Source organism: Schistocerca piceifrons, chromosome X (genome assembly GCF_021461385.2).
Source record: "Schistocerca piceifrons isolate TAMUIC-IGC-003096 chromosome X, iqSchPice1.1, whole genome shotgun sequence".
Classification (NCBI taxonomy): domain Eukaryota; kingdom Metazoa; phylum Arthropoda; class Insecta; order Orthoptera; family Acrididae; genus Schistocerca; species Schistocerca piceifrons.
In genome coordinates, this window is record NC_060149.1 from 402,397,942 (window position 1) to 402,411,344 (window position 13,403).

The following is a 13,403-nucleotide window of genomic DNA, read 5'->3' on the forward strand; positions in this document are numbered from 1 at the left end:
GTATGGGAGGTTTTCCTATCCTTGCCTTTAATCACCATATGGAAAGTTGAGCAGTTCCATCTTATTCATCAGTGTCTGTAGACGGCATGGTAAAAGGTCTCAGGAAGCTGTAGTTCTAGGGACCCATACCACTCCAGCTCCTGTAGACTTGGTGCGGGGAACTCACAGAGGTGACAAGACTGATTTGGTAATTTTTTTTATTTTTCAGTGTTATTTATCCATCCATAGAGAATAAGCATTGCAAGAATGTGGTCCAAGTGTATGTAAATTTATTGAAAACCATTTCAAGGAAATGGAACGTACTAATATGAAAATAAAAAAGGACAGACAAAGTAATGCAAGGTTATACAATACAAAGTAACACAGAATAATACAAGATCATACAATACATAGTAACACAGAATAATACTAGATTACGCAATACATAGTAACACAACTTTATGTAAGGGTACACTTATGGTATTTTAATTTCACAGTCTGTTTTCCATAGGGCTTTACTTTTGTCTTCCCTAGGCAACTAGTCTTCATATACCCTACAATAATTAAGTAGAGACTTTACATGACACAGCAGCAGTCCATTAGATACACAAAGATAAGAAAAAGCTTAGGGGCAAAAGACAGTATTTTCAGTTCTGTATAATATAAACAGTATCGGAAAATGCTCATTGGCCTACATAGTCATTTACTGAGTAGAAACATTAATTGAGTAGAATTTTTTTTAGATTCTGCTTTAAATTTGCTTGTTCAAGGGATACTGGTTGCATATCAGTGTGTGGCAAGAAGAGTGTACCTTGCTGGTTATGTCCTTCATTACAGGGGTACAAAATGACATATTCCAGCAGGATAATGCAAGAACCGACACCGCAATTCACACCACAGATGCCTAGAAGAATTTAAGGATCATTAACTAGCCTGCCCTGTCACCTGATGTGTCGCCAATAGTGCACGTGTGGGATGTGGTAGGAAGACGTATATTCTCATACCAGCCTCCAGCCAGCAATTTTCATGAACTGACACGACATGTGTGTGAAGTATGCCAAGAAATTTCTCAACATGACATTCAGAGGCTATTTGTTACCATGTCACAGTGAATGCAAGAGAGTATTCATGCCTGTGCAGAGGCAAACCTCTTACTGAAATCAATTTTGAATGTATTGGAAGTTTTTTTAATATCCATTATGTGACAAACATTTCCACAAAATTTGATAAATATCAGAGTGGTGCTTCACGGTGTAACACATTTCATTTCCATAAGTGTGCAATACTGTTTTATATATAACTGAACAAAAACTTCCTGTAGCTCTATATCATGGTTTATTTGCTGAATTTGCATTCTGCATTTCATCAGCCACATGCACTGTTTCAAGTGCCACCATTATAGATAGCATGTAGAATGAAAGGGGAAATGTGGTGAACCAGTACATGAAGGTGAACTCACATGTTCAGCACCATTATCCTCTGTAAACTGTTCAGAAACACATTCATTTTGGAGTCTAGACTTTTTATACAAAAATAAAGTCAAGGATATTGTGGTTACATATTCTAAAGCAAAAGAGGTCTTAACCCCTCCCCATTTGCCCCATTGTTTGTGTATGAAGCCAGATTAACACTCGGAAAAAGAATTCCGCTATTCGTACTTTAACAGCTGAAGTGAACACTTGTACCTGCAAGTGTACATACAGTAATGGACTCATGATTAAGTCAGACGTCTGCTCCCTGTCACTAGCAAAGCTTGTAGACAAATGCACGACACAAGCTCGTAACTGCAGACAGACCAAGAACAACCAACGTGTCTCCAATAATGGAATCACTGCTGTCACCATTGAAGGAGAAAAAAGTAATACAAAACATAACTGTTAAAACAAAGAGTTGACAGCGTTCAGATCACATTGTGCTTGTCAGATAAAGGTCCAAGCATGTATGACACTGATGAGGGAACCAGTAAGGCCTTCTGTGTATGTCTAAATTGTTCTGTCCTTGACAGATAGATAAGGGAAAAATTAAAATAAAACATCACCTGTGAGTAGGCTCCCATATTATACTGGAGTGTAAATGGCTTCAGGATACTTTTTAAGGAACTCAAACTGCTAGTACAGGGTGGAGCTTTGTGCTTATGTTTGTAATAAACACATTTTAATTATTTGAGACCCCTGTGCTAGGGGGTGGATGACTTAAGTGGAGACAGGGATACAACAGGAATGGCCGTCTCTGTTCCCCTCACTGCCACCTATGTATAAACCTCCTCATGAACCAGTTGAGCAAGAGATTCATCTCACCATTCTGTGCCCTCCGCCCTCCCTCTTCCCAGTTCTGTATCTGTGGGATCTTAATACAAACCATATGCTGTGCACTTTTACTACTTTCACCAGGGATTCAGCTGCTGACTTTTGATGACAGAAGATACGTGTCTTCTGAACATGGGACAGAGCACACACTTCGGGACTGCTATAGAGTTGTTCTTCACCATTGGTGTGATACACTTTCTTGTCTTTGCCCTCACTTCCCAGTGTAACATAATTGAAATTTGCTGATCTGTTTACATGTATTACTCAGAGTAACTTCCATTCCTGGACATGCTAATCAACTGGATGGCACACTAGGATACAGTGTATATCGTAAATGAGCACATGCAGATTTTTACTTGCACACCTCTAGCTGTCGTGCCCACTCAGAACAAGAAGGCATGTGAAATTTCCGACCAAGACAATTTAGTGGTAGAGTTGCAGTACCTGCAGACAGTTTTCCAGAAGAATGGTTACAACCACCACTGGATCCAGCGTACCATAAAACTGAAGGAGCCTGGGAAGAGGAAGGAGAGAAACGTGCTGCAATGCCATTTATCCCGTACGTTGCTAACATATTGATGAAAATTGGGAGGATATGCTTGAAATATAATGTTGTGTGTATTTTGCCTGCCGCTCAAGATGAAAGCCTTGTTGAGATCTTCAAAGGATTTTAAGAGCTAGGAGTTTACCACATCCCGTGCCAATGTTGGAAAATGTTCATAGGTCGGATGATCTGTCCTGCGGAGGAAAGGTGTGGAGATAACCCAGGTAAAAAACCAGCAAAGCCAGCTGTTCCAGAGCACTGAATCTCCAAAGGTCCATCATCAGCTGGAGCCTCCCTGTGAACGAGTGCCACACTGTGCCATCCAAGCAGTGTCTGCACTGCCTAACATCTGCCCATCTAACGTAAACACCTCACAGCCAGAAGAAGAGTGTCAGTGAGCTGCAGTAGGGAACTTCCGTGCTCGTCCCTTCTGTGTCATCTCTGCTAAGCTTATGTGCAGTGGTGTAAATACGTAGCAGCTTGGAGAGCTGTGCCATTAGGCACCAGAAAAATTTACCATAAGGATTGCTACTCTCTCTCTTTTCATGTAAAGACTTTACTCTATTTTAAATAGGTTTTACCATTTAGTGACCTCTATTCTGTTTTCACATTTTATGAATAACTCATTGAAATTTGATTGTAATGTGCGTCATATTTTATGGTTTTTGTGATTGAAGAATGTCTTACAGAGGATGTGCATGTAGTGCAGAGAATAGGGGAGGAGGAGGAGGAGATTAGTGTTTAACATCCCATCGACAACGAGGTCATTAGAGACGGAGCGCAAGCTCGGGAGAGGGAAGGAAATCGGCCGTGCCCTTTCAAAAGAACCATCCCGGCATTTGCCTGAAGCGATTTAGGGAAATCACGGAAAACCTAAATCAGGATGGCCGGAGATGGGATTGAACCGTCGTCCTCCCGAATGCGAGTCCAGTGTGCTAACCACTGCGCCACCTCGCTCTGTGTAATAGGGGAGGAAAAGTATACTCAGTTGTATATATATAATTCCCTGATTTCCAGTTTTATGTTTAGTACACAGTGCAAGAACACTTGTTCACCAAATGCTGCCTGTAGGCACAAACCATTTGCATTTTTATAGCACTTTACTAAGCTCACAAGTAGACCAAGTGAAAATATTTGTACTTGTTTTAGGTCTCAATATAAACTTTTCTTTTCTTTATTATGGCATATAAAGAATGCTGACATTTATCACTCGCCTATCACCCAAATATAAACTGTAACTAATTTTGAGTGACTATTAATTTTAATATCGTCATGTTAGGCCTGATTAATACTCTCCATATTATATAATTTGACAGAGTATTTTTAAATAATTTAGTACAAAATCTGAGGGATTGGTTAAGACATTTATTTATTATGGCACATTACTGTAAACTGATCACGTTACTTGTATCGCTTCACATGCATAAAGTTTGCCTGAGTTGTTGTAGGAGTAACAATATCCTGTAAAGTCAATGGCATGGCATTTAACTAAGGCCTTAAGCAGATAAAATTATATAAGAAATTTGCTTGTATAACCAAAAAATTGCCAGAAAAAGCTGAGAATGGAAAAAATAATTTTCCTAACTAAACAGTTTCAGGCATATATACTTTGGCATGAACCAGTGTCATATCATAAGTACTCCCAGCATAGTTTTGTGTCTCTTTATAATATAAACAAGCAGTGTTTACTAATGGGTCTAACCAGGAGGAGAGGGACTTCTCAATCATTTCCCTGGTCATGTCCTAACCCTTTTGTGGGCTGTGGGGCATATACTTACCAGTAACTGTATATTTTTACTGCATTTACGGGAATATGTTGTACCATTTTTGTACTCTCCTGGAATCTAGTGGTAGTCTGCTGCACCATCTGTAGTTTCTATTTGTTGTAAAATAGCTTTTAGGGCCATGGCACCTATACAGCCCATTAAATAATATTGTTTTAACAGCCATTGGGAAGTATGCTTACCACCAAAGTAGTTTCTCCAAAGGCTTGTCAAGTATACTTACCACCAAATTCATATGTCCTTTGAACGCCTTTGGAAACTTAGTGGTTTTAGAAATCTTTTGGGAATGTAACTTACATACTACTTCTGGCTATGCCTGATATCTTGTGGTAGTTCACTGTACCAAATGTTTAAACAATCAGTTTCTGTTTGCCGTGAGATCGCTATTCTTGTCGCTTGTGGAAAAAAATGCTTTGTTTCTACAGTGGGAAATACACTTACCACCAATATAACAGCTCCCAAAATGGCTGTGCAAGGTATACATACCACCATAGTTTTTTGGCATACATACCACCAAAGTTTTTGGCCCTAAATCACAAAAATAAAATTATCAAAAAATATAGTCTGGTGATCACACTTGTAATAAGATAAAAAAATTAACTTTGCTGAGTTGCTTTAAAAAATCCAGCGAAAAGGTTTGTCTGACCAGGTAATGGTTTTCAGGCAAACCTGAAGGCATTGGAGCAGGTGAATTATCATCCAAGAAAGAATTTCATAATATGCTCCAATTGAGTTGTGACTGAAGGAACAGTTTTCCCTCAGTGCCCTCCAAGTGATTCAACAAATATATCCTTCAGAGAGAACCATCCAGCTAATTCAGGACTTGCTTCTCCTTCTACCAAAGCAAGAGTAGGAAGCAACTTGGTACCAGGGCATATCAGAATCCAGGGAAAGATAGCATAAAAGCCACAGAATGTACTGTGGAATGTTTTATCATTTCTTTGCAATATGTCACCTTATTGTTGACCCAGATTGTGTGCCAATGAAATGATGAATGGCTGGACATAAGAGACAGTAAACTGTGACTGGTAAAATCAATGGTCCGACTTGATATTCCCCCTTCTGGTCATGCAAGAGAGAGAAAGTATTGTGCTTTGTCCTCAGACCCATGACTACTTTACACCAGTAGAGGACCCACCTTTTCATGGTGTCTCTGGCTCATACGTTTCAGTATTCTATTGTAAATTCTGATGTGATGGCAGAAGTATATTTAAGTGGGGAGCTGCTTTCCATTTTAGTTTACTGTGAGATATGTGTGATACACATTTTAAGAGTTTGTGGCCTTTCTGGACTCCATCCTCAATGTTGTGGTAGGAGACTTTAATGTATTGCATAGTGACTGGCTCATTCTTTTTTAGTTTAGTGCTTAGCTACACTCCTGGAAATTGAAATAAGAACACCGTGAATTCATTGTCCCAGGAAGGGGAAACTTTATTGACACATTCCTGGGGTCAGATACATCACATGATCACACTGACAGAACCACAGGCACATAGACACAGGCAACAGAGCATGCACAATGTCGGCACTAGTACAGTGTATATCCACCTTCCGCAGCAATGCAGGCTGCTATTCTCCCATGGAGACGATCGTAGAGATTCTGGATGTAGTCCTGTGGAACGGCTTGCCATGCCATTTCCACCTGGCGCCTCAGTTGGACCAGCGTTCGTGCTGAACGTGCAGACCGCGTGAGACGACGCTTCATCCAGTCCCAAACATGCTCAATGGGGGGCAGATCCGGATATCTTGCTGGCCAGGGTAGTTGACTTACACCTTCTAGAGCACGTTGGGTGGCACGGTATACATGCGGACGTGCATTGTCCTGTTGGAACAGCAAGTTCCCTTGCCGGTCTAGGAATGGTAGAACGATGGGTTCGATGACGGTTTGGATGTACCGTGCACTATTCAGTGTCCCCTCGACGATCACCAGTGGTGTACGGCCAGTGTAGGAGATCGCTCCCCACACCATGATGCCGGGTGTTGGCCCTGTGTGCCTCGGTCGTACGCAGTCCTGATTGTGGCGCTCACCTGCACGGCGCCAAACACGCATAGGACCATCATTGGCACCAAGGCAGAAGCGACTCTCATCGCTGAAGACGACACGTCTCCATTCGTCCCTCCATTCACGCCTGTCGCGACACCACTGGAGGCGGGCTGCACGATGTTGGGGCGTGAGCGGAAGACGGCCTAACGGTGTGCGGGACCGTAGCCCAGCTTCATGGAGACGGTTGCGAATGGTCCTCGCCGATACCCCAAGAGCAACAGTGTGCCTAATTTGCTGGGAAGTGGCGGTGCGGTCCCCTACGGCACTGCGTAGGATCCTACGGTCTTGGCGTGCAACTGTGCGTCGCTGCGGTCCGGTCCCAGGTCGACGGGCACGTGCACCTTCCGCCGACCACTGGCGACAACATCGATGTACTGTGGAGACCTCACGCCCCACGTGTTGAGCAATTCGGCGGTACGTCCACTCGGCCTCCCGCATGCCCACTATACGCCCTCGCTCAAAGTCCGTCAACTGCAAATACGGTTCACGTCCACGCTGTCGCGGCATGCTATCAGTGTTAAAGACTGCGATGGAGCTCCGTATGCCACGGCAAACTGTCTGACACTGACGGCGGCGGTGCACAAATGCTGCGCAGCTAGCGCCATTCGACGGCCAACACCGCGGTTCCTGGTGTGTCCGCTGTGCCGTGCGTGTGATCATTGCTTGTACAGCCCTCTCGCAGTGTCCGGAGCAAGTATGGTGGGTCTGACACACCGGTGTCAATGTGTTCTTTTTTCCATTTCCAGGAGTGTATAATATTTTAGTCTCTCCACTATCAACTTCTTCTCTTACGTGATATTTTAAGAACTGGTGTAGTCTGCAGTTTTATGGTAACTATTTACATCTCTTTATACCATGTTTTACTGCAATTGTGTAATTTTTTAATTTGTCAACAAATAGGTAATCTTCAGATATTTGAAAGATCTCCTATTAGATTTATCTAATGGCAACGTATCTGTTTTGGAAGATTGAATGATAGAGTTTGGTGGTGCCATGGTAAAGAACTGGCCTCACATTTTGTAGGATAGCAGTTCAAAGCTCTATCCAGTCATCCAGATTTAAGTCTTCCACAGTTTCTGTAAATTGTGTAAGACAAATGCCAGGATGGTTCCTTTGAAAACAACATTGCCAATTTCTTTTCCCACACTTCTCCAATATGTTCTCCATTGCTAAATGACCTCAGTGTTGATTGGATATTAAATCCTAATCTTTCCTCTCTGGTTCCTTTTGTTAAGTTTATGTTGTGTCTGACATCCTCCATAAACTGTTAGGATTAAAGGGGAGATATTAATGTGCAGTATAATGACCAGTTTATTCATTTTTATCAGTCAACCAGCCAGTTACTTTCATCTTATCTCTTGTCTCTTACCACCACCACCACCACCACCACCACCACCACCACTTCCACATGAGAAACATTCTGTTTGACCAACATAAGTAGACTAAAAAGTTGTCATAAATGTGAGAACATGACTTAGCTCCGGAGGCTACTGAAGGGTGGAAAAAATACTGCATTTTTGTCACAACTAAAAGGTATAAAATTTTATGCCATGTTTGAGAAGAATGGGGCAGTGTGTGATGTGAAAAAAGAATAATACTTTATGGATAAGAACAAAAAAAAAATTTTGTCATGTTTTCTTTTGGTCCCAATAGAAACACTTGTTAGAGCAGCTAAGCTATGGAAGTAACAAGCTGGGGCAGTGAAACCACAAAAGCAAGAGACAACAGAGCTTGATGGAGGTCATCGACGGCACAGCTGGTGAATAAGTGCCAAAGTAGAGTGGTAGAACAAACAAAAACTTGAAACAAACCAAAGTTGACATGAGCCATCTCCATAGTATCAAGAAAGAATTCCAAAAGCATAGTCCACAATGATATGTATTGTATGGAACTGGGGACGTAGAAACGATGGAGAGGCTTTGCCCCATTGTAGCCCTCAGTGGTTCACAACCCCACAACAGGCTACAGCAGTCCACTCAACCCATTGCCGCCCCACACCAAAACCAGGGTTATTGTGTGGTTCAGCCTCCAGTGGACCCCTCTGGGAACGTCTCACACCAGACGAGTGTAACCCCTATGTTTGCATGGTAGAGTAATTATGGTGAACGCGTAAGTGGAGAAAGTTTTTGCGCAGCAATCACCAACATAGTGTAACTGAGGCAGAATAAGGGGAACCAGCCTGCATTCGCCCAGGCAGATGGAAAACCATCCACAGACTGGCCGGCACAGCGGACCTGGACACTAATCCGCCGGGCGAATTCGTGCCGGGGACCGGCACACCTCCCCGCCCAGAAAGCAGTGCATTAGACCACACGGCTAACCGGACAGGCAGCCACAATGATAATGCCAGGTTGCTTTACTGTACTATTACGACACTTGATCAATAGTTTCATAGGAAGACAACACATAATGACTTGGCAAGATTGGACATTAAAGCTGCTTACCAGAGGCCATACATTCCTAGCAGTGGCTCATTATAGGATATGTCAAGCATACCTACTGCTGGTGTCTCGTGCGGACATGATTTGAAGGTGATGACTCAGATATAGCTAAAGTATGTACCTCCTAATCATTATCAGTATTGTAAGATACTAAATCCCTACCCCCACCCCCCTCTCCCCCCCTTTAATCAGCATGTAGGGCCAAAAATGGCTGTATATGTGGAGGGAGTGGAATGACATCAATATCTTCAAACATTACTTCCTGTGTTTGGAGGCAGGACTACCTGGTTGTCGGTGTAGGTGCATGTGCTGGGCCTTGCTGGCCCAGTGGTTGCAAATCACCGTTCGACCCTACATGTGGAGCAGCTGATACCTGGAGAGGCTGGGATGGAGAACAGAGCTACAGCTCCATTGTTACCCATATTTGCTCCACCACTCGTTTCATGGGTCATTTTGGCTCTCAGCAGAGTAGGAGGTTGTACCTCGTGTAAGGCAAGCACATTCGGGTGGCTGGTGTCTGGGGGCAGGGAGGGCCTTCACCTGCCACCTGAGCTATTTGTGTGTCTGGCATCCTGTGTGTGTCCATTGCCAACTAGTTGTGGCCACAGCTGACTCCCGTGACACAGCAACTACTGCTATTGGCCCACGAGTGGAAAGCTGGCTCCCCTCTGAGATCGGTCACAACACCTCGAATCCACTCAACTGAAGTTGTGAGTCCAGCACAGTTGTAGGTTGCATGTGAGTGGGAGCTCCAGGCTTGCTGTGTGGGGTGTAGAAGGTCAAATAATGTATAGAGTCTGCACCTGTCCGGAATTTTGGCTGGGCTTTGTATGATGATGGAGGTGGATCTATAGGTGGCCAGGAACATGAAATGTCCTGACCCTCCACTTTGCCCTGGAATTACATGCTAGGTGGAAAGGGTGCAGTGATTGTGTGCTCCATGCTTCTGCACTGCAGAACTGTTGAGATGTGGAAACTACAAACTGAGAGGCATTGTTGGACAAATTATGTGGTGGTGCACCCCCTATTGCCGAAATTTAGGACAATGGTCAAATCGTGCCCGGCCCTGACGTGCTGGACATGTGTGCCATGTACGGAAACTTATAGAGTGTATCAACCACAAGCATCCACATCGCTCCTTGAAAGTGGGCTGTAAAATCTTTGTGACATTACCAAGTGGACGTGTGAAACAACTGGAGAATGTGTGGGTGGATTGAGGGCAGAATAACAACATTCTTCTTCTGTCATTGTTAGTATAACAGCATTGTGAATTGATGGAATAAATAAATGAAGCTTCTGTATTGTGAATCGGTGCCTTTTTGTTGGTGTTCTGGCCATCCTCCCTTTATTGGCAACATTATCCTATGGAGTACTGATTTCTGGACAGTGTCTGTAGCTACCTCATTTGCAGTGATTAGTGATTCATCCAAAACCTGATGCTGCTTGTTGCTGCGTGCAAAACATAATGTCTCACATGCATCATACTCATTTGCCTGGGCCAATCAGCACAAGGATAGGGTTTCTGCATTTGCATGCTGTGTGGTGGGGTGCTAATGAATGTCATTTGTGTAATTGCTGAGATTGATGATGATGATGATGATGTTTGGCTGTGGGTTGCTCAACTGCTCGGTTATCAGCACCCGTACAAAGTCCCAACCTTTGCTCAGTCCTATCTCACCACTTTCATGAATGATGATGAAATGATGAGGACGACACAAACACTCATTCATCTCCAGGCAGGTGAAAATCCCTGACCCCGCAAGGAATCGAACCCGGGACCCCATGCTCGGGAAGTGAGAACACGACTGCAAGAACATGAGCTGTGGACTGCTGAGGTAGAGGGCACATTGTTGAAAGCATAGCACTGATACTTCTGGGAGTTTGGGACTGCTTATGACTAGTGCAAAAGTTTTTCCAAATCACTAAATGGAATTACTATGGTTGCTAATGCTACATGGTCATCGATTTGGAACCCAAATAAAGTAAAAATGTCAAATCCAAATAGGTACATTAGTTGTTCCCCGTGAACTAACTACCAGCTATGTAAGTGTATGATGTACTTTCTTGTAAATTATTGGCACCTTAATTTGTCCTCTTAGTGTTATCCCCTGGTCACTGCAGAATGCCCTCATGCCTCTCTGCTTTGTGCTAGCTAGGATGCCACATTTATGGCTCGCGTTGTACTTCATGCCATAATATGGACACTCAATTTTCATGTTTGGTGTAGCATTTGGGGCAGATGTATATAACTTAATACCATGGGATCGAAAGGCAGTGACATGGGGAGTGACTATGACATGTAATAGATACTGATGTTCAACAATGAGTTATATGCTCCCTTACAGGAGCATCTACCAATGCAAATGGGCAATGGACAAATTCTTGGCTGCTTTGTAATATACTGGTGAACTGAAAATTAATTAAATCTGAGGATGGTTACTATGAATGTGTGTCATTATTTGACTGACAACGTTGGCTACTCTACAAAGTACTTACATTAATCCTGTTTTGAAACATTTGATGAGTAGAAGTGGCTACTTCGAATGCTTGCACTGTTGGTTAAGACCTCTTCAAGTGATGGGTCTGAAAATGCGAAATCTTTCATCTCAACCTGTTCGTCTAGCATTAATCTGACAATTACACCAGGAATTACAGATATTGCACAAGACACATTGCAACATGCACATACAAAATTGCACTGGCATGATAAGCCTTGCAATTTTTTGACCTACATTGCATAGGATGAACGTGGCTGTTTTGTATGTTGTTTGAATTTGAACTGTAATTTGACTTTGGCAATGTAATGTTTAGTCAGTAACTCACAGACAACAGAAAATTCTAGCATCCTGGAATCAACTAGAGTGTATAAACTTTGATCAGTTTGTATAAATGACTACTGGAATACCGTAATATAACCCAGTGATGAACTGAATCAGAAATAGCAATTGTCTTGGTGGTGGTGGTGGTGGTGGTGGTGCTGGTGCTGGTGCTGGTGCTGGTGCTGGTGCTGCTGCTGCTGCTGCTGCTGCTGGTGGTGGTGCTGCTGCTTCTGCTGCATTAGTAAACAGTTGTTGCTACTGTTGGAACTGCTGTTGCGACTATTCCAACTGCTGTTTCCACAATGCAGAAAATTATGGATCCATCATAACCAGTTCTGCATGCTGACAATGTTCCTTGTTGTCAAGTTTTCAGTCAGTCACGATAGAAAAACTTGCTTGTGGCGACTGTCTTTGATCAGCGAAGCTGCGGAAGTTACAAGCCAAAGTGATGAAATAGTACTAGTGTGAGACACTGGAGTTGGGGGCAGTCCAGCCAGCAATTGCAGTACTGAAGTAGACTGATAAAAGAATCAAAAATCAGAAACAAGCCAAAGTCATTACATGCCAGGTTTGTAGTACCAAGAGAGAATTCTTAAAGCATAGTTCAAGATGATAATGCTGGTTACTTCTACTGGTGGTGTTATGGTGTGTTAGGACACGTTCATTGTATCTGCCACTGGCACCTCGTGTGTAAGTGATTGGAAGGTGCCAACTCAGATACATTTAAAGTTTCTGTATCTGTGTTTATATGGCATCGGTGAATATTAGACCATCCTACTACAAATATCCTCGAGTAATCTTAATTGTTTATAGTATCACTTGCGTAAATCAGATGTCAGTAAATTTTAAAACAAAGAAAATGATGGCCTACATTTCCAGATTGCTTCGTACTCTGAATTCTGCTGCCTTAGATACAGATGTGTGCTACTACAGACGGAGTGGCACAGCTGATGATCATTTTTATAGATGCAGCTGTTGCAACCTATGGGAAATTTGTACTATTAGTTTTTTTAGCTGTTGTCATTAATATTCTGAATTTGTGAATAAATTTGAATTATGGATAACAATTTCTTTTATGTTGCAGGTGCAAACAGATTTTCAACAGTGTGACCAAACAAAATTTGCAACAACTATTACAGATGCAGATTCAATCAATCATGTTGTGGTTTTTCTAACAGGAGTCCAATCCTTTCCACCAGGAACTGGTGGTTTAGGTAAATTTGCTTATTGAATATTTAATGAACTGAAATTATCAATCAAATTTTTATTTGTTATTGAGGCAGTTGCTGGATTTGAAAATGACAGATAGTATGTTCCTAAGTTTCTTACAACACAAAATAATGAAACACCTGAGTGATATATATACGTATATGCTATATGTGTGTATGTAAAAGTAATGGACCACAGTCAGTTTGTAGCAGTAGGGTTATTCAGCTTTCCTTGGCATGATTGATGAATGATGTGCTTTTGGGGATCCAGCAGAATT

The 13,403-nt window shown here is 42.5% G+C and overlaps 1 protein-coding gene across 1 annotated transcript in view; it reads left to right on the top strand.

Annotated features, from left to right (window-relative positions):
* LOC124722967 (protein OPI10 homolog) overlaps positions 1–13,403 on the top strand; it is a 95,783-nt gene that overhangs the window by 51,122 nt on the left and 31,258 nt on the right. Inside the window, exon 2 of the mRNA XM_047248136.1 lies at positions 13,002–13,131. Within this exon, the coding sequence (XP_047104092.1) occupies positions 13,002–13,131 (130 nt within the window). The remainder of the gene's footprint in view (positions 1–13,001; positions 13,132–13,403) is intronic.